Source organism: Panthera uncia (genome assembly GCF_023721935.1).
Source record: "Panthera uncia isolate 11264 chromosome A1 unlocalized genomic scaffold, Puncia_PCG_1.0 HiC_scaffold_16, whole genome shotgun sequence".
Classification (NCBI taxonomy): Eukaryota; Metazoa; Chordata; class Mammalia; order Carnivora; family Felidae; genus Panthera; species Panthera uncia.
The window spans coordinates 56,691,779-56,718,494 of NW_026057576.1; the positions used below are offsets into that span (position 1 = coordinate 56,691,779).

General features: G+C 33.4%; 1 protein-coding gene across 1 annotated transcript; it reads right to left on the reverse strand.

The window, feature by feature from the left end:
- Positions 1-22,039: 22,039 nt before the first annotated feature.
- On the reverse strand, positions 22,040-25,787 carry SLITRK6 (SLIT and NTRK like family member 6). The gene has a single exon (XM_049647133.1). The coding sequence runs from the start codon at positions 25,760-25,762 to the stop codon at positions 23,240-23,242; it is 2,523 nt and encodes an 840-aa protein (XP_049503090.1). The 5' UTR covers positions 25,763-25,787; the 3' UTR covers positions 22,040-23,239.
- Positions 25,788-26,716: the final 929 nt, after the last annotated feature.

Here is a 26,716-nt window from a genome sequence, read left to right on the forward strand (position 1 = left end):
TGATAAAATATATTTCTACATTTTTAGAGGAAACCATATGTGTTATTTACTCATTGAATTTTTGCTGACCTTTCATGATAAAATTAATAGCAACTTCTTTCTTTTCCCAAAGAAATGTCCCTATACTGTATCTCTTTATAATCCCATTTTTATTTAATTATTCATTAAAGAATATTCATGAAGGATGTGCCTGGATGACTCACTTGGTTAAGCGTCGACTCTTGACTTTGGCTCAGGTTATGATCTCATGGTCATGAGATGAGCCCCATGTTGGGTTCCCCACTGGGCATGAAGCTTGCTTAAGATTATCTCTCTGTCACCCTCTGTACCTTCCCTGATTGTACACACATGCTCCCTCCCTCCCTCCCTCTCTCTCTCTCTCTCAAAAAAAAAATATTTATTAAGGCAAGAGATCACTATTATCCATTTATCATAGTAACTAGCTTATGATTGACACTTGACCAGGATTGATAATAATAATAATGGATGCTGCCTACTAAGCTCTTTACAGCAGATATGATGTTAAATACCTTCATACATTACTCACTAAATAGTCATAATAGTCTCCTACTCAACAGTGAACATGTTTATTATTCCAGTTTTGGAGTTAAGGAAGCCGAAGATTCAAACTAGTAACCTATTGTCCATAACGATTATCCATCTGTATCCAGGAGATATGAGTTCACCTTACCAGTAAATTATGTCCCAAAGATGCTTTTCCAAAAATATGAAAATTTGGGGTTTTAATTTTTTTTTATATTTTAGCATTTGGACATCATTTTTGTCAGGTTTCTATGCCTAATTTCAGGTTTCTATGCTTCCTGAAAACGAAACCTTTCATTTGTCCATTCATTCTACACACATTCATCCACTGTCTGTTATGTGCCATAACATGTTGTTGGGTTTGGGAAATAAAATGGTATGCAAGAAAAGAAATGATCTTTTTAGATCATAAATAAAAAGGCTTTAATCAATTTAATCAAGAAATGCATAATTAAGTATAAATTTTTAAGCGTGGTAAATGTTTACAAGGGTATATAATGTTAAATGAGTATATACACCCAATAATGTTTCCAGGATCGGACATCAGGAAAGGCTGAGCTTAGAACTAATAAATGAGTTCACACTGTCCACTCAAAGAGAAGAGAGGAGTCATTCCTGGAGGAGAGAGCATCATATGTAAAATGTCTGAGGGTTATAGATCAAGACATCTGGTCAGACTGGGGAAGGAGGAGGGATTTTGCTCATTCTAATTCATTACATCTTGCAAAAAAAAAAAAAAATTACCCTTTTGAACCACAGTTGTCAAAGGAAATTTTTGAAAAGGTCATTGTAAATGTTGTGTAGAAACAAGAGTGATATAAATGAAGCAATCAGAAGGCCAATGTCATATTACAGAAAAAGAGTTTAGAGAACAGGAGGAATAACATTTTTTGGAAAAAAAAAGATCTAATTCCAGCAATTTCTCCCTGAAGTTAATTAACAGATTATTACAGACTATAGGAGGTTACTTGTTTTTATAAAATCATAGTGTCCAAATCAGAAAGCAAATATATTTATTTAATTATTGAAGTGTTGCATTTTAATAGCTAAATTATGTTTTATAAGTTCAAAGAAATGTTTTGTAATTTCGTTTTGAAATTTGAATGTGCCATTTTATTTTATTTTTTGTAGTTTCAAGTTTTTATTTAAACTCCAGTTAGTTAACATACAGTGTAATATTAGTTTCAGGTGTGAAATTTTGTGATTCATCACTTGCATTCAAAACCCAGTGCCCATCACAAATGCCCTCCTTAACACCCATTACCCATTTAACCCATCCCCCCACCCATCTCCCTTCCAGCAACCCTCAGTTTGTTCTCAATAGTGAAGAGTCTCTTATGGTTTTCTTCCCTTTTTTTTTCTTCCTTCCCTTATGTTCATCTGCTTGTCTCTTAAATTCCACATATGAGTGAAATCATATGGTATTTGGCTTTCTCTTACTTCACTTAGCATAGTACTATCTCCATCCATGTCATTGCAAATAGCAAGATTTCATTCATTCTAATGGCTGAGTAATATTCCATTGTATTATATATACCATATTTTCTTTACCCATTCATCAGATGATGGACATTTGGGCTTTTTCTAAAATTTGGCTATAATAGATAATGCTGCTATAAATATGGAGGCAAATTGACTTTTTTTTTTTTTTTTTTAAGTAGGCTCTACACTCAGCATCAGGCTTGAATTCAAAACCCTAAGATCAAGAGTCACATACTTTATACTGACTGAGACAGGCTGTCATGCCATTTTTTTGCAATTATTTTAAAGACATAAATTTTAGAGTTTTTTAATTGAGAAATTAAAAATTATACTGACCTATATCACCAATGAAATTACAAATAATTTAGAAATGTCATTAAATTTAATTTAATAGTTTTGTTAATGGCTGCCAGCATCACAGGTATATTTGACCTATTCAAATCATAAGGGGCCACTTATATTTAAAGCCTCTTTTTTTAAAATGTTTATTTATTTTTGAGAGAGAGGGAGAGATAGAGCATGAACAGGGGAGGAGCAGAGAGACAGGGAGACAGAATCAGAAACAGGCTCTAGTCTCTGAGCTGTCAGCACAGAGCCGACGCAGGGCTCAAACCCTCAGATCATGACCTGAGCCGGAAATTGGATGCTTAACCGACTGAGCCACCCAGGCGCCCCTAAAGCCTCTTAATAGCATTGGTGGTGCTAGATATGACTTGTCAGGTAGCAAGAAAACCAGAAACCTTTACGGCCAAGAGTATGAAATTTAAAAGAACTTAGAATTAAGTCAAATAAATCATGAAAATAGACCTCCTACAAGAACACAAATCACAGACAAGAAGCTGCTGCTATAAGAACTTAATTTAAAAACCAGAAGGTATCTCTGCTTCTCTTCATAGCCATTATCACCCTTCAAGACTGGTAATGATATCCTGAGATCCATGCCAGTGTTATTAATTTATGATGATATAATGAATGCAAATAACTTTTCAACTTACAATAATAAGAATTTTCAGTCAATGTGGTGCTTTTATTATGAGATATTTAGATAAAAGAAAGAATTAAAATAACTTTAGTAGGAAACAGTAGCCAATTGAAAAACAGTATTATGCTCAGTGAAAGCAAAATAACAATCATAATATTTATCTGGTACAACACTTCTTAGCATCTTTCTACAATCGCAGATTGGAACATTTGAAAAATGGTGTTTCGAATACATATTTTAATGCAGATGGCTTTATCAATTTTTTTTTCTGAGAGGATGTTCCTCTAAATAATCAGATGATTACTTGAAAACTTGATAAAAAAATCAAATGGAAAAAAAACCTAAACCAAACTAAAATTTATTCTGCAAAGGAAAATTTGTTGACGAAAGATATGTTTAAGTGCCTACTATAATTTATCATTTAGAAATATGCAAAATATTTAGAACCAGGTAGAAAATTAAAATATTCCGAAGTATTCTAAAAGCAAATTCATCAGAAAACAGATAAAGTTCATTAAATTTTACATACTAACAAAACAAATAAAAACAAATTTAGTAAACATATGAAAATCTCTTTATATCATTGTTTTCACAACTTTCCAGTACAGAATAACTACACAATAAAATAAGAAACAAAGATATTATGCTTCAATATGTTTTCATAATTCATTAGCAAGCTAATTCAGTATAGTATTAATACTTTTATAATATGTTAGAATATGGTAAATTATTTCTATTTTATGCATAAGCTTAACTATTTGTGGCTGAAATTATTTATGAAATTTACTATTTACTGCTTGTAGATAATTGGAAAAAGTCCCTTTTTTTTCATTTTTCTCAGTTTTTTTTCCAACTCGTTGTTATTGCTCAGCTTTTGTTTCCAAATATCTTAACAATAATCTCATGACATGTCACTAATACCAGTCTCAACATGTTAGTGAATAGTAGCATTAACGATGTCTGCAATTATTTTCCATGTTTCTTACATTTCACATCTTTCCATAGAGGGCAGCTGTATCAAGAGCAATTATAGAACTCTGAATGACAGCATAAAACTTTCAACTGCTTTTGTCCATTGATATCTTTGTTTAACTTGTCAAGTCTGAATCAAACATTTAAAAAGACCTTTAATTATACCTCTCTCTTAACAAGTTATTTTACTTCCTTGCTCTATATCCTTATGTTATTTTGTAATCTTTCCAAAATAGTTTATAAATAAAACACAATCATGGATGTGATTAGCACCTTCCAAAATAATAGAATGAGTGTACATTTACTTTCCTGCTATGATCCTTAGCAATCTATAATAATCTGAAGATAATATACTAATACATTGAAACCTTTAGTGCCATAAAAATAGGAAAATAGATGCTATGACATGTGATCAGAACATAATAGATTTGTTCAGTTTCTTTAACAACCAATCTATTGCAACTCCCTTATCCCTAATAAGTTGACCAAAGAGATAATTCTGTTTTAAGTTGCAAGACAGTAAGTCACCATCCTTACACAATATAAACTTAGGGAAAAGAGAATTCAATTATAGGCATGTATATCTTCTGCTGTTGTCTTAAATCACCATACCATGGTACTGAAATTTCTTAGTAAAATGCAGCTTTGTTTTCTAATGGCTGCACCATTTTGCATTCTCACCAATAGTGTACAAGTGTTCCAATTTCTCAACATCTTCATTACACTTCTAAACTGTTTTTCTTTAATAGCTGTCATAAGAAGTTTGAGGTGATACTTCATTGTGGTTTGTGATTTGCATTTCCCTGATGATCAGTGATGTTGAGCACGTCTTTATGTATGTCGGCCATTTGTATGTCTTCTTTGGTTAAATGTCTACCCATGTACTTAGCTCATTTTTCACTGGGATGTTAGATATTTTGCTATTGAGTTGTAGGAATTTCTTATATATTTTTGAAATTAACCACTTAATAAGTGTATGATTTGCAAATATTTTCTCTCATATCATAGATTGCCTTTCATTCTGTAGATTCTTTTACCCTTTGCTTTGCAGAAGCTTTCTCATTTGTTAGAATCTCACTTACCTACTTTTGATTTAGTTGCCTGTGTTTTTGGTGTCATATCTATAAAACCATTGTCAATACCAATGTCATATACCTTTTCTCCTATGTGTTCTTATAGGAGTGTGTACAACTCCAGAACTTTATGTTAATGTCTTTAATCTATTATGAGTTGATTTTCTTGTATGGTATAAGATAAGGTTCAATTAATTCTTTTGCATGTGGATATCCAGTTTTCCCACCACCAGTAATCAGTTTATTTTTAAATTAAAATAGAGCTACCATATGATTCAACAATCCAAGTTCTGAGTATCCAAAAGAATTAAAATCAAGAACTTAAAAGGATGTTAGCACTCCCATGTTCATTGCAGTCCTATCCATAATAATCAAGATGTGGAAGCAACCTAAACCTAACAGTTCATGAAAGATGAATAGGTAAAGAAAATGTGATATAGACATACATATCATATCATACATACATATATACATACATATGAAATGTTCAGACTCAAAAATTAAGGAAACCCTGCGTATTTGCTACAACATAGATGAACCTTGAGGATATTATGGTAAGTGCAATAAGCCAGTCAGAGGAGGAAAAAGGCTGCATGATTCCATTTACAGGAGGTGTCTAAAATAGCTAAACTTAGAGAAGCAGATAGTGAAACGCGTCCCCCAGGGAAATGGAGAGTTGCCGATCAACAGGTATAAAGTTTCAATCATGCAAGATGGTTAAGTTTTAGAGATCTGCTGTGCAACATGTTACAGTTAATATTACATTGTATACTTAAAAATCTGTTTGAGAGGGTAGATGCTATGTTAAGTAAACTTACTACAATACATTGTCTTAGTTATAGTTTGTATATAATGAACCAATCAAGCATTCCCAGCACATATTTATAATTTTCTTTCAGTAATTAAATTTTGGGATGTAAAACATACATGGTAATAGTAACAAATATTTATTGCCTTTTAGAAAATAAGTTAGTGGTGGTATCGAAATCAGATTATTGTTTAGGGATTAGTGCACAGATTGGTTCAGTGATTTAAAATATTTAGAATACAGATTTTCAATGGCATTTATACGCAAAAGGAAAAACAGTGATCTCAAACAGCTAATAGAGTTTCACAAAGGAAAAAAAAATATCTATTATAGAATTATGGATATATGTTTGAGTTCCTGTTGTGCAGGCCACTGCTATATCTGGGATGGGAACAAAGGAAGTATAAAGTATACCTTCTGACATCAAAAGTTTTGCAATCCACAAACAGATTGGGTAATGACAAAACAGCAATAATATATGCTAACATCTAATAGAGTATTGAGGCAAGACTCATTGAGAAAGGAGGTCACGGACTGAGTGCTTCAGAGACAGAAGACGTAGCATAAATCAATGACACAGTATGGGATGTGCACAAAATATTCATAGAAACATCTATAGGTAGTTTGTTCTATTTTTTTAAATTTTTTTTAACGTTTTATTTATTTTTGAGACAGCGAGAGACAGAGCATGAACGGGGGAGGGGCAGAGAGAGAGGGAGACACAGAATCGGAAGCAGGCTCCAGGCTCTGAGCCATCAGCCCAGAGCCCGACGCGGGGCTCGAACTCACGGACTGCGAGATCTTGACCTGAGCTGAAGTCGGACGTTTAACCGACTGAGCCACCCAGGCGCCCCTAGGTAGTTTGTTCTAAAGAATGAATCACAGAGATGGAATATTCATAGTGAATCTGGAAAATTGGGAGGGGTCAGTTTTTAGGTGTCTGTAAACAATGAAAATAAATTATTCATTAATCTGTTTTTAAGTTTTGGAAAATGTTGAAAATACTTGTCTTAGTTGCTCAAACATATGTAATCTACTTTTCTATAAATGGTAAAAAAAAAAAAAAGTGATTTGGGGATTACGCTGATCTACACCATTTATCTGCTTTACCCCAATTTTAATGAGAACTCTGATTTTAAAAATTAACCATTAATTTATAATTCTTTTTCTGAGTTATCTTGTCTTTCTTCATGAGACCTGTCACCATTCAAATTCTGTAGTCTATAAACTGTTCAATTTCCTAAAATCATTTCCCTTCCTTGTAGTTCTCCTATTCCTAGAAACTATCTTACTCTTTTTTTGAGATCATTTATCTAAGTACAGTGTATTCATTTTTCTCTCACTTCCAGAAATGTTCCCTGATTCCACTGCTTTATCCCAGTGTTTCTTTAACTCTAGCTTATGGTTTCTTGCTCCACCATCACTGAATGAAAATATCCATTCACTTCCTAAAATTGTTAATACTGAAGCTCCAATGCCACTGGCACAGTGTAAAATGCTTACACAAAATTAATCATAACTGGTTATATGTTTTGGTTTGTGTGCTAGGTCTCTCTTATAAAATGAAATACTACTTGGAGAATAAATTTTGATATTTTAAAAACATTTTATACCCTCTAATGCCTAGTCCTATAATTTACATTCAGTAAAGCGAGCTGGACCTATTGAACTAATAAGCTGCAATTAAATTTTTTAAGTTTATTTATTTATTTTGAGAGAGAGATTGAGAGAGAGAGAGAGCATGGGGAGGGGCAGAGAGATAGGAAAAAAGAGAATCCCAAGCAGGCCCTTCTTGGTATCAGTGAGGAGCCAGACTGTGAAACTTGATCTCTCACAAACCACAAGATCATGACCTTAGCTGAAATCAAGAGCCAGATGCTTAATCAACTGAGCCACCCAGATGCCCTTCCAATTACATTTTTTAATCAAACTTTTACAGCTCTGGAAATAATCAAATATTAGGAAATACCTATAGCAAAATAAATTCTGTTTCATAAGCACTCCTCCAACTTCCAGGAATTCCTCATCTAAATAGGTTCTATGATCAATTGACCTTATTGTTATATAAATACACGTTCCTTTCAAGGCAAATTGTTGCATTGCATATATTATCTCAGTTTATCACGATCTAGGCACCTGTCAAAAGATTCTTAGGTTCTTCTTAATAAAATTAAGGTGGTTCTAGGTTAAAAGGAATTACCTTAATTAATGCTGATGTTGAAATCCAGGTCAGGAAGCCTAACTCTTGCTGAGATGGCAACCCCATAATAAACAAGGCTTCCCAGCAGCACTGCCCAGTTTTCCCTTTTACCCACATTGGATACATAGGGTTCTAAGTGCTGAGGAGAGAATAGCTTCAATATATGTATGAAGAATATTTCAGTAAGTGAGTAAATTCACAATTACCCACTTATTATTACCTCCAATGGTGCTAATATTTTGACACTATCCAAAGCTTGAATTCTTTTTTTAAATATAATTTATTGTCAAATTGGCTTACATACAACACCCAGTGCTCATCCCAACAAGTGCCCTTCTTAATGCCCATCACCCATTATCCCCTCTCCCCCAGCCCCCATCAACCCTCAGTTTGTTCTCTTTAAGAGTCTCTTATGGTTTGCCTCCCTCCCTCTCTGTAACTATTTTTTTTCCCCTTCCCTTCTCCCATGGTCTTTTGTTAAGTTTCTCAAGATGCACATATAAGTGAAAACATATGATATCTGTCTTTCTCTGACTGACTTATTTCACTTAGCATAATACCCTCCAGTTCCATCCATGTTGCTGCAAATGTCATGATTTCATTCTTTCTCATTGCCAAGTAGTATTCCATTATATATATAAACCACATCTTTATCCATTCATCAGTTGTTGGACATTTACAAAGCCTGAATTCTTAAACACTCATTACTTTAGTCCTTATTGACCAACACCAGCTTTAATAGTGAAATGGAAAAAAAAAAAAACATAGAGACATTGCAATAGTGTCTTCTAATAATGAAGAAGTATTGTTTAAATAATGTAAATGATATAGAATAGCTAACATTAGATGTGTATATTAATTACTTAAGAGTTTTGCTTTGATTTCAAAATTTAAATATATATGAGGCATTAAATCTTATTATTTATCATAGAAATGACTGTCAAAATGTTTTCTTTATAAGTTCCCCTCCAGTTAAAAGACATTATAATTTTTAACCTTTCTTTAATATTAGATTTAAATGTCTTTTGTTATTTTATGATATTTTGTAACATTTTCAAAGTTATTAAAATAGTATACAATATTTTTTTTATTTTATAGAGGTACAACATATTTCTTCTCTTTTACAAACATTTTTTCTCCTTGGATAGTAGATACTCGGAACACTTTGGATACACTTTGAATGGTACAGCTCAATATTTCCAGATACAGTTTTCTTCAACTCTCTAGATATTTTGACAAAAATTTTTAGAAAAAAAATGATTCATTTGAAAATCTTCACAGGTTAATTATTTGTATGTTTATATTTTTTTCTTGCCAATCTTTTTGTTTTATCTTTATAGCACATTCAACTATGAATAAGGGGAAAAATGAGTACATCAAACATAAAACCATCAATGGCAGTTTTATTAGCAGCTAAGATTGTGTCTTTGTTTATAAGATTGATGCTATGAACTGAAATTGAGTTTGAGGGAATAGATTCACCTAATCCAACGATGTTATTTCTTGTCAAAATAATGAAAGATGGGAAGTTCCTTTATGTTGCAGATCACTTACGATCAGTTTGTGGGACTCCTTATGTTACACTACTTAAACATTCAGTGATTGAAGTTCTGGCTACACATGATGATTTTTAAAAGATAATGGAAAAGTCTCTAAAATTCCATGGAATTAAGTAGAGGAAATCCTGACACTCATCTTTCCTGAGACCTTCTGTGTAATTTAAGCAATATAGTGTATCATTTTCTTTTTTTTTTTTTTTTTGCTTTTTATCTTAGATTTTTAAATTTCCTCTCATTAGCATAGTCATAATGACTGCAAAAATAAGTATCCCTAAGAACCTGCAGCTTCTTTGAATTACATACATATCATTCTTCCTACCCAGACACTGAACTATATTCATTTAATCTCTCTAACCAATAATTGTTCTCCAAATAAGATCTACAAATAAGATCCTCACATATCTTCATATATCAGTTAATAACTTCACATTTCTTATGATTGAGTCGCAAAAGGTTGAGTCTTCAAAAAATGTTGAGAGCTCCAACAATTAAATGCTTTTTTAAATTCTATTTGATGTCTTGTTGCTGTATGTGTGACTCATGCGCTAAAAAGAAGGGTAACAAAAAAATTCTTTTGAAAGGATTCAATACCCTAAGATGAAACACTAGCCAGCCCTAGATCAATTCATGTTTCCTTTGAACTTTATACTAATTACACAATTATGTGTCATTGCATTATTATTTTACTAAATTTCAAAGCAAAAAGACTGATTATCAGAGAAGTTAATTTTCAAGTGAAAAGGTCAAGGTCACTTGTAATTAGTTTCCTGTAGAATTCTGTTCCTCGGGGGTTAAAAAAAAAAAGTATTGTAGAAGGAAAAAAGCTAAAGAAACTCAAATATAGTGTGCCCCTTTAATCTGGAACTCTACTGAGAAGAGTAGTCAGAATACAGAAAGGCAGTATTAACTTTAACAAAAGCAATAGGAAATTATTGGGTGAACTATGATCCTGTAGTAAAACTGAGAGGTCTAATCGCATCCGGATATGTTGTAAGATATGGGTTGGACATTACTTCATCGTGAATCCTTTAGACATCAATAGGAATGTGTTTTTAGACCTGGGGCTGCATAAATATAATTTTGAAACTTTATTCTGAGGTTATTTCACATGTTTCCATACATTAACACATAGATGCATGTGTCTTCTTGCTAAATACTTCATTTTTCAATGTCATCCCAAGAAGTGCTGAGACTAAGATTTTATTTTCCCTATTTTGTTGGATTCTGTGTTCCATGATCGCATAACACAATATGAGGGCTAGGAAGAAAATCACATTCTCTAGTTTAGAAATCAGTTATTTCCAGTTTTTGTTGTTGTTTTGTGTTATTGCAGCAATGACACACAGCACTTCAGCGTCTTTCATGCAGGTATTCTTTCTATCATAGGGCAAACACCTTCCTAATTCACTAAGTGTAAACTTCCTGACAAGTGACTTTTTTTCTCATATTATTCTAATATTACTGTCATATTTTCATACTGTCGTATGTTTTATACTGTCATATATTTCACATATTCCTTCTAAATTGTGGGTGTTTTGCCTGATTTCCATATGAATATATATGAAAGGGATTCATCACAAAGAAATGTATTTATCATTTGAATCCAGTTGAAACAAAAAGATACAAAATTTTATTTAAGAGAACAGGTTAAGGGTGACTGCGTAACTCAGTCAGTTAAGTGTCTGACTCTTGATCTCAGCTCAGGTCTTGATCTCAGGTTTGTGAGTTCAAGCCCTACATTGGTCTCTGTGCTACGCTTGAAGCTTACTTAAAAACAAAACAAAACAAAACAAAACAAAAAACAGGTTATTTAGAAAGCATACACAGTAATTTAAAGGTGGTAAGTTAAAAAAATATATGTTGCTTTATCTTTTTGAATAGAAAAGGAGTAAGAATTACATCTTATCTTTTTCTTTCAACTTCCTTCTTAACTTCATGTGTGTGTGTATTTTACTAAATTCCATCTGAATTTGTTAAAGAAAAATAACTATGTAGTTCATAAAGAAATGTATTTTCAGTACTGAAGCTAGACTACACATATGGTAAACAAAACAAAACAAAACTGTCACTTTTACTATAAAGGGTATTATGGCAAATGGCATTATGTAAATGATCCTAAGTAAACGGTACTATCGGAATAAATAAAAATAGATAAAATGATCTTCTTTAAAATATATAATGAACTATCATATGGAAAATAAAGTTAAGAGTTAGCTGTGTTAAGGAGGAATATTGGAATTGAAAATAGGTAGGAATTTCTAAGAATTAGTCCTAGTAAATTCTCAATGGGAGTTAAAAATGAATATTCATAGTTTGCTGAATTCTTTCAAATTCCCTTTACATAGAGTGCCTCAATAAGTTTTCAAAAATATTAAAATTATTAGAATACTATTATTTTTTTTCCTTTTAAAAATAGGAGATATGAAATTCAGAGAATCTAACTGTTTTTCCTAAAAAAAGCTGCTTTTCCACTGCTACAGTACAATTATCTCTAAACTTTCCTGAAAATGCACAAGCAGAAGATTTATTTTATATGTGTTAATAAACAATAAAATCAACTCTGAAAAGTAAGTTATTATTCCATTTATGAAAACACTTTGACTCCTATAGGTTAAATAAGTTGCTCAAGGTCATGTAATAGACCAAGGAAGTCGAATTGGAATTCATATCTTTCTGACCCTGAAGTAGATGTTCTTTTCACATTCTTCTAGTATCACATTATCAAGGTTTTGTAGACAGAAATTATTTACTTAGATAGACACTAGACTTGATGTTCTTGGAGTACCCATCCACTTAAAATGCTAGATATATCATTTTATAATTACGTACCTGTTTAGGAATATTGAATTTAACTGAATTATCAGTGATCCAGACCCATCTTACAGAGGGGAACTTTTTCATTATTGAACAAGAAATAATACATTAGTTAAAAATTGAAACATTAAAATATGAGTGGGTTGCAGAAAGTTTTCAAATTTTGATAAGCCATGTTTCTTTCGTATCATTGTGGCTGTACAAAGCACATGTTTCTTAGGTGAATTATCCTGAGTAAACTTATCTTTTAAAGAATTGTGTCAAGTAAGATTTAGGGATTGGATTGATGATAGGATTATAAACAGCCTATGGCTTGCTCTTCTCAAAGCATCTTCCTTTTACTCTCGAAATGGCTACTTTATTATTTTATCTGAAATTCCATGTTTTAAAGCTTCATATGATTTTTCAGCTGATAAACCTCCTAAAATGCCCACATCTTGGTGTGGCTGTAGTTGAGATAACTTGTTTTGATTGTTTTGTTTTAGTTTGGAGGTAACAGCAACAATTCAAAGAGGAAAATCAATCCACTTAGGGAGAAAAATAAAAGAGTAAAACCCTTGTCCCAAGGGATGCCAGAGCATGAACCTTCGTGGAGCCCTGGCAACCATTTGGCTATGGGAGGCTAATAATCACATGACGGGAAAAGAGGCATCAAGCATGGAGAAGGACCAAGAATACAAGGAGGCAGGAATCAAACGACCATCTTCATCCAATTTCTCAACCTCCTACTTTTCATCCTCAAGTTATAATCTTTTACAAACTGACCTCTATAAACTCTTTCTATTCCATTTTGTTTTTAATACCTATTAGGAATTGTTTCCTAAGGATTGCTGAATCCACCATGGGAAACCAGATAGGTAAGTTTAGAGTTCCCACAAGTTCCGAGGCAGGCGATGAATGAAAGACATAGGATTTAAAATGTGGGAGAGAATCTACTTTCAGGGTGGGTGTGTGGGAGGGCATGGGGGTGGAGCTTACTTGACCTGCATATTCTTATAACCAGCAGGCATGCTATGCATTACTTGCATGCCTCTGGCTGCCCATCTACAGTAGAGAAGACAGAATAAAACTGTGACTATTTCTATAGCATAATGTGGGGTGTGTGGAAAAATCAAGACCTCCTTCTTAATGAAGGTGTATAAGCATTGCCTAGAGTAGGGTTTATGGATGTGTCTCTGACGAAAAAGGAAACAGGCAATAGGGTTAAAAATCCAAAGGAATCAGGACATGTATTTTATAAATGGAAACCAAGCTCTTCATTATACAGCAAATTTTGTTGTTTATTCTTAATTACCTACATGAATCAAATTTTTTAAATTAGGCAAATTTACTCCTGTGTTATCATATATATCACAGATATAATGTTGAAGGTGTGAATGATGAAGAATCTTTATTGAAGTGATTCACCAGTGTCTGAAATACATGTGTTTCTCAATACTTCTTTTTGAAATTAAATAAAATGTCAACACATGTAGGGAGACTTCAGATCTCTGAAATATCAAAGATTACTTTTTATATTGATAAGTTGAAGGCATGAGTGGAAGCTAAACAAACATATTCAAAATTAAAATATGATAAATGTGATGAAAAAGTATGATGTTTGCAAATGTGAATAATATAGTGTTTAACCCATTCAAATGACATGGTAACAGATTTTGAAATGTTTTTTTAAGATCATCGTAAGATGAGGAATGATAAGACAGTAGAAGCTGGAATTTTCTAAGTGAGGGAAATCTGAACTTGAGCACTACTTTGTGTTTAACTCTGGGCATTTTAACTTCATGAGCCTCATTCACCTACAGGTAAGATGGTAGTAATGACATTACTTGCATGTTTGGCATGAGGCCTAAACTAAATATATATAAAGCATGTACAACTGAGTATAGGTAGGCTAACACTAAATTTTAGATAACTTTATCACTTATGTATAATTTACTTATGGGTAGATCTTATAAAGGATCACTGCTAAGGAAAGTCCAGTTAAGCTCAGTTTTAACATTGTAACTACACAATACTAATCTTTGTAACTTCACATTTTTCTCTCTTAAATGTTATACTCTTTTAGACATGCAATAATACATAGTATTAATGGTACTCAAATATTAAATATAAAGACTAAAATGAATTATATTATAAACTATTTTTAAATTGCATGTGATTTAAATTTTTTTTACTGTTTATTCATTTTGAAAAAGAGAGAGAGACACAGTGTGAGCAAGGGAGGGGCAGAGAGAGAAGGAGACACAGAATCTGAAGTAGGCTCCAGGCTCTGAGCTGTAGCACAGAGCCTAATGTGGGGCTTGAACTCACAAGCCATGAGATCATGATCTGAGCCAAAGTCAGACACTCAACCAACTGAGCCACCCAGGCACCCCATAAATTGTATGTGATTTTAAAATCCTTCATATAGTCTCTTCAACAAATGGACATCCACATATGAAAAGAAAAAAAGAATCTAGATTTACCTTTCACAAAAATAACTCCAAATGTATGGTAGGCCTACATATAAAACTCATAACTATAAAACTGCTAGAAGATAACATCAGACAAAATCTAGGTGATTTAAAACATGGTGATGATTTTATAGATACCATCAAAGGCATGATCTATATTTTAAAAATGACAAGCTGGATTTCGTTAAAATTAAAATCCTCTGCTCTATAAAACATACTGTAGAGAGAACGAGAAGAAAAACCACAGGCTAGGGGAAATATTTGCAAAAAACATATGTGATAAACATATGCCATCCAAAATATACAGTGAACCCTTAACATTCAACAATAAGAAAAAACCTGATTAAAAAATAGGCCAGGGCACCTGGGTGGTTCAGTTGGTCATGCATCCAGTTCTTAATTTTGGCTCCGGTAATGAGCTTACAGGTCCAGCCCAAGTGCACAGAGCCTGCTTGGGAATCTCTCTCTCCCTCTCTCTCTCTATGCTCCTCCCCTGCTAGCACTTACTCTCTCTCTGTCTCTCTCAAAATAAATAAATAAACTTAAAAACATAGGCCAAATAACTTAACAGACACCCAACCAAAGAGGATATAAAGATGACAAAAATATATGCCAAAAAATGCTTTACATCATATGTGATCAGGGAAAGACAAATTAAAACAACAATGAAATATCATTACACACCTATTAGAAAGGCCAAAATCTGGAATACTCACAACACAAATACTGGGGAGGCTGTGGAACAACTGAAACTCTCATTTGCTGCTGATGAGAATGAAGAATGGTTATAGCCACTTTGGAAGACAATTTGGCAGTTTCTTACAAAACCAAACAAATGTTATTATATGATCCAGAAACTGTGCTAGTTGGTATTTACCCAAATGAGTTAAAAACTTATGTCCACATAAAACCCAACATACATATGTTTTTATTTTTGTTTTTGTTATTTTTGTGTGTTTTTTTTTAAGTATATTCATTTTGAGAGAGAGAGAGAGAGAAAGAGAGAGGGCAGGGGAGGGGCAGAGAGAGAGAGAAGGAGAGAGAGAATCCCAAGCAGGTTCCACACTGTCAGCACGGAGCCCAACTCAAGGTTCGAACTCATGAACCGTGAGATCATGACCTTAAGCAAAATCAAGTGACAGATGCTTAACCAACTGAGCCACCCAAGTGGCTTATTAAGTGGCTTATAGCAGCATTATTCATAATTGCTCAAACTTGGAAATGACCATAATTGTCCTTCAGTAGGAAAATGGATAAATAAACTGTGGTATATCCAAGCAATAGAATATAATTCAGCACTAGAAAGAAATAAGGTATTAAGCCATAAAAAGCCATGGAGAAAACCTAAATGATATTATTAAGTGAAACAAGCTAATCTGAAAAGGCTGCATACTATGATTTCAACTCTATGACTTTCTTGAAAATGCAAAACTATGAATGGAAATAGTAAAAAGATCAGTAATTGTTCAGGGGTGGAAGAATTAGACAAAGCAGAGGATTTACAGGGGAGTGAAAATATGCTCTAGGTTACTATAATGGAGGATACATACCATTATGCTGGTGGATACATATCATTGTAAATTTGCCAAAACTCATAGAATGCACAGCATCCATAGTGAATTATAGTGCAAACTATGGAATTTGGGGTGATATTAAACAATGTATATTCATCAATTGCTATAACTGTACCACTCTGGTAGGGAATGTTGATGGTGGGCAAGCCAGGCTTCTGTGGAGCCAAGAGGTATGTGAGACCTTTATTTTCTGATCAGTTTTGTGGTGAACCAAAAAACGCCCTAAAATTAAAGTTTATTTAGAAAGAAAAAATAAGGGGTGCCTGGGTGGCTCAATCTGTTAAGCATCTGACTCTTAGTTTCGGCTCACTTCATGATCCCACGGTTCATGGGTCTTTACCCTTTATTGGGCAGCACAGAGCCTGCTTGGAATTCTCTCTCTTTTCCTCTCTCTCTGCCCCTCTCAAAATGAATAAACTTAAACAATAAATAAAAAATAATAATTAAAAAATTCCTCAAATTATAAAGTTGTTTCTCTAGGATTCAAATGATATATTTACTGAATTGATGATCTTTATTTTAACTTACAAGCACTGGCAAAGGTTGTTTTGTTGTTGCAAGTAGAAGTCTTAAAAATAGAATAATGAAAATATCTGATACCACAATCTCTATGTGTAAGGTAATTCTAACAACATTTAAGTTACATGTTTATACATGAAGTTTTTAATTAATGCAATGCATCATGAAAACTATCTGTATGTATTTTCTTTGTCAATGTTTAAGTCTACGAGATAGAAGAGAAAGTAAATTCATACTAAGTTGTGTTTAAAAATATATAGACTATTGATAAATAGTAATTAATTATTCTGAATTTGAAAAAATAAACTACATTATGAGTTCTATCTGCCATGTGCACATGTTGTTCAATATAGTAAATCATTTAACATTTTTCCACCTGTATCTAGAATGTGCTTATATGTCATTTTGAACAATCTACAGTTACATGATATATGTCCAGAGTTATGGAAATGTCTGATTTTTCTTTCAATTAAATGTTTAGAAAAAGAATGTACTACCTAAATACAGAAGCAAAGACATACATTTCTGTGTCTCCATATGGCCTATAAATATTCATGGTTATGACAGTCTGATGAAGACCACAGCCCTGAGAATAAAACAAAACCCAATAAAATAACAACAATAAAACAGGGTTCCAATTCTGATCTTGTTACTCTTACTAGTTATATAATACAGGACAAATATTTCAAACCTTTTATTTGTAAAATAAAAAAATAGAATATATAAACTCTAGAAATTTATGATGTTCTGATATCTGAGAAATGTGTCTGCTTTGTCATAATACAATGTCTTCCCCGGTAAAGTACTGCAGAATGCTAGGAATAGGCCCAAAATGTGTCTATGAAAATCTTAATTGATGAAATCATATGTAGCATTTAAATTGATCCTATTCTTCTAGAATCATGACTTCTCTGAACTCTATTGTTAACTTTCTTATTCTACCATGTATTGCCTTATGATACATGTGAATCATAAAACATGGTAACAGGAGCTTATATGTCTTTGTATTGCTTATACCATTAAGTAATGGGATGAAAACACACTTATCATCCATTCACTAATGGTGATTTCATCACTGATAACACTGAATTTAAAATTGAAGGCATTAATTGGGACAAAAAATGATATTTTGTGTGTACAATCTGTTCAAGTCCACCTATAATGCCAAATATAATGACATGACAATTAAATGACCAGAGATTTTTATACTAAGTGAGCAAGTCAAAATACCTTACTTAAATGCAGATTACTGATTTTTCTAACTGATGGAACCTAAGATATGTAGGAGGCAATAACTACTTGTGGAAGGTCTTCTGCTTTCTATGTTTTAAAATTATGAGACAAAAGTACTCTATTTAAAAGATGTACAATTGTAAGTTATTTTAATTGGAAATACATGAATGTTTGTGTGTTGTGTGTGTGATCAATTTGTTGTTTTGCATTGTTTCTATTCTTCACTAATCTTCTGAAAGACATTTACAAACAGAAGAGTACTTGTCTATTTTTGATTACACTTTCAAAGCAGCTAGAAGAGAATTCTACATCTGGCTGTCTCCTCTATATTACATATACATAAGAACGAATGTATATATAGTCAACATAAATTCCTCTTTTAAAAACTAGTTGCATTCTATAAAACAGATACTGGTGTTTATTTCCATATAGTACAGAAATTTATTAAACAATATAGTTTTAATAATATAACTCTTGTAATTCAAAGATAAACTATTATATCGAACTTTTAATTAGAGACAGTTATGGTTAAAAACCTCAGGGAATCTTGAAACAGATGAAACAGATGTATAGAATTGAAAATGCAAAAAGGAATATTGTATTTTTAATAAGTTATCCATTCCTTATCAATGAGATCAGTCGATATGGTTGCTCAGATATAGGATCATTCCTCTTGAGACAGACTTGTAATTGTCTCCTTTCCTATCAAGAACAAGGTTTTATAATCCCCCATCTACTCAAGAAGAGAACTGCAGCCATTTATGCCTGTATAATAAAAACGTTCATGGAAAAGAAATAGAGAGGAGTCCTTAAATCCATTGTAGAAACATTTCTTAATTACCGAGAGATCTAAACCTCTCTTCCCAAATAGTCAGCACTTAATGCACATGGATAATTTTCTGTTCACGTACAGAATAGTCTCCAATGATAATTATGTACAAAGTCTTACATGTGGAAGTATTTGTTGAGCTTTCTTTATTTATTTGTGTCTGTTTATATTAAAAAATGTGTATTGTCAATTCGTCAAATTAGTAGTATCCATCATCTTTTTCAAATGTTTGTACATTAGTTACCATAGAAGAATAAAAATAAGAAATACCTTAAAGAAAAAAAGTACAAAATAAATTACATGTATATTAAGACTCAATCTTATTTTATTATTTATTTATATTTTTAAAAGTTGTGTTTAATGACAAGGGGATACTCATATCACATTTTCAATCCTAGATCAAAGTGTAAGCCTTTTAAATTAAGTGGGTGAAAATATCAAGGCAGCTTAAAGGCCATTTAGCTGGTACTTCAGTTTACTTACTACTAGAGTTGTAAAGACAGGCTTTCTTCTTCCATGTTATAAAGATGATTCAAAATGGAGAATCAACATTACTGATATAATCCTTTCTTACATGTATTATAAAATCTCCATCCAGTTTGGAGAGCAATGGAAGATTATCTGAAGAATACTTTCATATATTTGCAGTAAGAATTTTCATGGTTATTTAGTGACAAATGATTTCTTAAATAAGGATTAATGCCATCTATGTCTAACAGGTTGACACATTTAAAAAGACTTGATCCTGTATGATTATGCACTAGTATCACTATCCTACAAAAATTCAAGATTCAGACATAAATCAGAAGCTGCACTGATATGCAGTGAGAAAACTGTAACTTCCATGTACATCAAGAAAAAAAACTAGGATAATTATAAGTTTATTTTGTTGGTTTAATTGTTAGAATGTCAAGGTACATAGGAATAAGGCTGGGGATACTGAATTCAGACTTGGGACTTTGAATCTAACAATTAAAGAAAGAAAACACACTGGCCATTTAATTAAGCAAATAATCAAACAGGGACTATAATAAAAGTGTATCTTTAGTAGGAGTGAGAAGAAATAGAACATGCAGGTAAAATCACCAAAGTTCTAAGTGATTATCACAGGTCACACGACCCATTAAGAGTTAAAGACCATCACTGGCTGTTTCAACTCTCAACTACTTGTAGTAGGGAAGCAAATCACACAAGACAGATCCCATTATGACTGAAACATTTAAGTCTTTAAAATTTGTTACCCTGTGGGGCACCTGGGTGGCTCAGTCAGTTAAGCGTCCAACTTTGATTTCCGCTCAGGTCATGATCTCATGGTTCTGAGTTCAAGCCTGTCATGGAGCCCTACATGGAGCCCTATATCAAGCCCCACATAGGGCTCTATGCTGACAGTGTAGAGCCTGCTTGGGACTCTTTCTCTTTCTCCCTCTCTCTCTGCCCCACCCCAGTGCTCTCTCTCTCTCTCTCAAAATAAATAAAGAAACTTAAAAAAATAAAAATAAAACTTGTTACCCTTTGGAAATCATAATGATTTCTACAACATTAATCCAGACTCCCACCGGATTTTAGTTTTGAAGTTATATTTAATTTGGAGGATATATTTACATGACTTAATATATAACTTTCTTCCATCTTGATATAAGTTGGAGAATGAATATTACTACTTTAGGTGATTAACAATGAAAGGCTTAAAAAAATTACCTCACCTAAAAAACAAGAATGTTCCTAAGGACATGTCTCTGTCTGCATTCATGGATCCATTCCAAGGATCCTCCAGGCATGGGAATTTTTTAAGTCTTTCTAATACCTCTATGCACTTGATTGGAATCAGATAATATTGGCAAATACTCTAGTGAATAGAAGTAGTGCAATAACACGAAATCTCCTCTTGCTTTGTTTTTGTCTTTAGAATGTAACTTTTAGTCATTATTGTGCTGATTTTTTTTTAGTGGATAAATATATATAGCACCCCATATACACAAAGATTTTCCCTTAATGAGTGTAACTCACTAAGAATTCTCATCTTTGTTCTTTCCAACCTTGCGCATTAGTAGAGAAATTTAGGTTTTCAATGAACTCTTTAAATACATAATCATTTATTGTTTTCTATTAATATATGCAATGATTTAAAAGAACACCTAGTGGGGCACCTGGGTGGCTGAAGTCAGACTTGAGCTCAGGTTATGATCTCATGGTTCGTGAGTTCAAGCCCCCCATTGGGCTCTGTGCTGACAGCTCAGCCTGGAGCCTGCTTCAGATTCTGTGTCTCCCTCTCCCTCTCTGTCCCTCCCCTGCTCGCACTCTGTCCTCTCTCTCTCTCTCTCTTGCTCAAAAATAAATAAACATTAAAAACTTTTTTAGTAAAAAAGAAACCTAGTGTTATGATATCACAGCATACTCATAATTAGTTTTCATACCAGGAAGTACAGACCCTTACTGTCTTTATCAGCAAAAAGGCTTCTTATTCAAAATCAAGGAAATAATGTATAATTTGCTAGTATTGCAGACAGTTGGTGTTGAAACCAAAACATTTAATAGAACATTCAGGAATCACTAAAATAGTAGTAAGTAAATTAGAAAAAGTCCTTTCTAATTTGAAATATGTTCCTTACTAACCCTGTGCATGGATCTGCATGGTGTTCAGAAAACAGAATTAGATCACCTTGATTAATTCTATTTTGCCTTGTGGAAATCTGCTGTGTCATTGATTCTATAATCAGAAAGAAGAAAAATAAATCACTTTCATTTGTAGTCAGTGGGAAAACAATCTGCTGGAAAGGGGGAACTACTGGTCAGACTTAGGTCTGGCTCCATGTCAATCATACCCAGACACAGAATGGCCTTTTTGCAGATAGTGAACAAGAAGCTTCTGTGTAGATAACAGACAGAAATCTCCTTCTCATGCATGTACCTCAGTGCATGCGTGTGTTTGCGTTAATCCTGACTTGATTGAATTACAAATCAAACTAATTGAAGAAAGTTCATTTAAAAAGAGAGTTTTCATTTTATTTTTATTGTCGTGAGTGGTATTTTTAATCTTCTTGAAAGGCACCCAAGAATAATTACCTTTGTGAACCAAAAATATACAAAACTGTACAGAATAAATAGTTCATAGAAATCTAGCTATACTTTCTTGTAAAATAAAGCTACATTGTCCCACTCCTGAGGCAACTTAAAACACTTACCCTTAGACGTGCCTTTTGCTACTAATTTATGGCAACTATCAGTTTACATCAATAAAGATTTTTAAAAACACAATTTTTCCTATTTGTTTTACACCTGTGAATTATTACTTGCCACAAGAAACATATTTCTATTATGGTCATTCAAATTTACAAAGGATTAATGCTATGAAAGAAACTAAACTTAATTTATGCACTAATCATATTTACAATTGAGTATCAGTAGCATTTTAAAAATATCCCAAGGAAAAAAAATGAACTTTGAGCACAAATGACATACCTTAGTTCACAGCAGCATTGACAATAAGATTGTCCACACAAAATGTGCAGAAAAACCAAAAAAGTTTGCCTATTTATCCACCTGAACTATTAATCACTCCTATTTTCAAATTCAGAAAGCATAGCAGTGGTATTTTTCTAACCCTCAAATGAAAACTTTGAAGTCTTGGGCTCCTCATAGCCTACTAATTCAACCTTCTATTTTTTTCTTTACTATTACTAGTGGTAATTTTGAAGTTCCAGTTCCTTTTGCCTTTATTTCAAGAAAATTAGGTGTATCTGACAATGTACATTTTTGTGGTATATACTGATTATATAAACAATATATTCCTTACATATTATAATAACTACATATACAGTTATAGCTTTTAAATGACAAAACCCAATTCTATTTCATCCACTGGTAATTCAAGAAAATAAGGGTTGCTTAAAGACTCAACCCTCTTAGATGTGCAAGAGGACTTTTCTGAAACACTTTTAAGTATATGGAGAAATATTACTATAATCCTTGGATGATTTACATGCAAGGATTTATTTTATCGGGGGTAGGCAAAATTGCCCAAAGACAATGCAATGGCTTCTCCCAATGATCCCTGAGTTTCTTTTTCTTCTTTTTTTCCCATAGGATTACTGCTGTGCTTTAGTTCTGATTGATGACACACTCATGTAAGGCACTTATTTACAAGGATTGGACTTAAGACAGAATCACAGCATTTCTGCAAAAGCCCCAATCTCTCCATCTATGTTTGCTGCTCCAGGACTTCTAAGTAGTCAGGTTCAGCATGTAAGTTAGCTTTAAGCTCAAAATACTCATTTTTAGTCTGTTCCACTAATACCTTCCTGGGCCTTGAGTACATTAAAGTTTCCATTAATTTTAACTCTTCGTGGGCTCCAGGATAATGTACCTCCATGTCAGGCTGGAGTTGAGCAATGTTCTTCCTTAGGTATTCTGTGATTCCCAGTTGCTGAAGTTCTCTTTCTTTCTCTAAAATGTTCCTATATAATGAACTGGCATCCTGAAAAGATAAAAATTCAGTTGATTGGTCTGTGGTTTTGTATTTCATATTTGACCCTGTGAGTGGTGAATGATTTTCCCGTTCTAAAAGACTTCTTTGGAGATGTTTCGCATCACTTCCGTCTTTTTCATTCCTTTCTTCTTCATCTTCCAAATGCTTTGGGCCAAAGGATGGACTTCTATAGACATGAACCATGGGACTCACCATGTGCTGCTCATAGAGTGATGCAGTGGGTCTCTCAGTAGTGTGGTGAGTTGTTTTATGGCCATACATACTATACTGGAGATGGACTGGACTGTTGTCTCTCATCTGCTCATCAGCTTGTTTCTTTTTGTATCTTCTCCTGCGGTGGAGAACAAGAACCACTATCCCTGCAGCACAGAACACAATGGTTATGAACACAATCAGCAGTCCTAGTATTAGAACAGAGAGTGGTACAGCATCAGTAAGTGATCTCAAAATAGTATCAGCTGTAGTTGTGGTTGCAGGGGTACTGACAATCATGTAACTAGTTTGAGTTGGCAGGGATGGGTTATTGACTAAACCAGGGCAAAGAAGTTCACTAGTTAGTGCTTTTAATTCCTTTTTGTCCAGGTGCTCTGGAGAAGTGCAGAGGATGTCATCTGTTACTGTGTTCTTACTTAGTTTTTGTAGCCATTGTTGCAATCCAACCAGGTCACAGGAGCAATCCCAGGGATTGTCCTCAAGGTCAATCTGAGTCAATAAGTCAAGGTCATCCAAGATATTACTTACAGGGAGATGGGTAAACTGGTTTGTTTTCAGGTTTATCCTTGTTAGGGAAACCCCTGAAAAAATATGTGGTGGTAAAACTTGCAGGAGGTTGTTATTTAAATAGAGGACTTTAAGTTTAGGCATTGGGTTAAAGGTCCCTGGCAATATTTCCTTAACTGCATTGTATTCAAGATATAAGTATTCAAGATTGTGGAGACCAAGGAACATGCCTCTACTTAATTTGGTCAGGTGGTTACCATTTAGATAGAGCTTTTGCAATCTTGTCAGATTCATAAATGAGCCTTCCTCAAGAACCTCAATACGATTATTTCCCAAGTGAAGCATTTCCAAAGTGAAGTATTCCACTAGATCAGACTTCATTAATGTATGGATAATATTCCCTGCTAGCACAAGCTTTCTGGGATTTTGTGGAGGAGGTTTTAGATCTGATAAGCTTTCAATATTGCGCTCCTGACAGTGTACTAGAAGTCCTGATGGGGATAGTACTTTGCAGTTACAGGGAATAGGACAGTAGGGTCCTGGGAGTTGAGTGAATGGCTTTGTAATATAGGGTATCAAAACTGGTGCTTTGGTGGTTGGTTTTGAAAGAGGTGTGGTTTTGGTTGACACGTGACTTTCACTCATTGAAGAAGTTGCTGCCAGATGTAACGATCCTGATGGATCCTCGTGTTCTTCATACACTGGTGGGGTGGGGCAAATTGATTCCTTTTTCAGTCTGCTTAGTATACTTCCTTTGAAAAATGGAGGGCTGTTGCAGACGACATCACCAATTACAGACTGTGGAGGCATGTTTTCCAACCAAATTTTTAGCTCTAATAAGTCACAATTACAGGTCCACTTATTGTCCTCCAATTGGAGGTCCAATATCCGGCCAATGTGTTCTAAAAAGCCAACATAAGGCAATGTTTGCAACTGATTTCCACGAAGATCTAGATGGGTTAAAGGAACGAACCGAAATATATTTGGAGGAAGACTCTCAATGGCATTGTCATTTAAAATTAACACTTTAAGTCTGTTAAGCTTGCTAAAGGCACTTGGTTCAATCACTGTAATGAAATTGTTATCTGCTTGGAGGAATTCCAGGTTTTCCAGTCCATGGAAGGTATCCTCTTTGAGAATTTCTAATGAATTGTGATTGATATGAAGTTGCTTAAGAAGGCCAAGGCCATTAAATGCACCAGACTCAATATCTGCAATATTGTTAAATCCAAGGTGTATTGAGATAGCATTGGTAAGCCCAGAAAAGTCATTTGTGTGAAGCATTGTCAAGCCATTATTTAATAAACTTAGGTGGAAAGGTCGTGATGGTGGTACACTTATTTGGGATAACTTCTTGATACCTTTTTCTTCACAATTTATTAGCATTGTGCCATCTTTTTCCTCACAATTGCAAAGAGAATCACAAGAACCTCTGGTCGAGGACACTGGAGTTTGGGACTGTGAAGATATGCAGGCAAGGAGAGATGAATATAAGAGATGAATCCACAGCTTCATGTTGTTATGTGATAAAATCTGATTCTGTAAAACAAAATGCAATAGCAATGCACTTTAGTGGGCAGAGGGAGGAAGGAGATGAACCTCACAATCACAAAATAGAAGGTTTTCCTCCAAAAGGAAAAAAAAATTACTCTGAAACTATGAATACCTTCTGCAGCAACATTTTCTTTTATTTATTTATTTTTTTTCTAATACTATGACAAGCATGTTTTGCTTTACTTCGAACTTGCCCTGTGATAAAAATACAAAATTTAGGTCAAGGAGAATTTTAAATTTTATATCATCAGTGGTATTCACATTTGCCAAATAAACTGCATTTTAATAGACGAGAGAGGTGCTGCTTAATTGGGCCATCAGTACTTTGATATGATGTAAAGGTGTGTATTTGAGAAGATGCTGATTTTTTTTTTTTACACAAAGTTGATGAATCTAAGGCTGAAGGATTACAATATAAGACAAATACATGATATTAGCCAGAAGCAGAGAATACTGTAGGGAATGCAAAAATGTTAGAAAGAGTTAGAAAAAATGTATGTATATATGTATGCACATATGCATTAATAATGCAATTCCTTTATTTATTTATATTTTTGAACTGGACGTTACAATGTAACATCTAATACTTGTGTCTGTGTTTTAACCTGTTTTGATGATTGGCTCAAGATACTTGTTAATTTTATCATCTATTTAAAAACCTTGAGGAAAATAAGTCTCTGACCATGTAAGATGGTAGTTCACTATGAAAAGAATTTCATTTTAACTATGCTGTCTAGGGCACTTTGTATAAGCTTGATAGTATTAGATACATATGGTTAAGAGTGCCCATTAAAATTTCACTTGTCGGACTGTATACTGAATTTCTAAAGGTAGGATATTTCCTGCTGCTTTTAAATTGTTATGTATGAGGTTAATATCATAACCTTGAAGAAGAAAAGCTGAGCTTTGTAACAC

Excerpts from the sequence above, each read along its gene's own strand:
- SLITRK6 (XM_049647133.1), bottom strand. The coding sequence starts at position 25,762 with ATGAAGCTGTGGATTCATCTCTTATATTCATCTCTCCTTGCCTGCATA.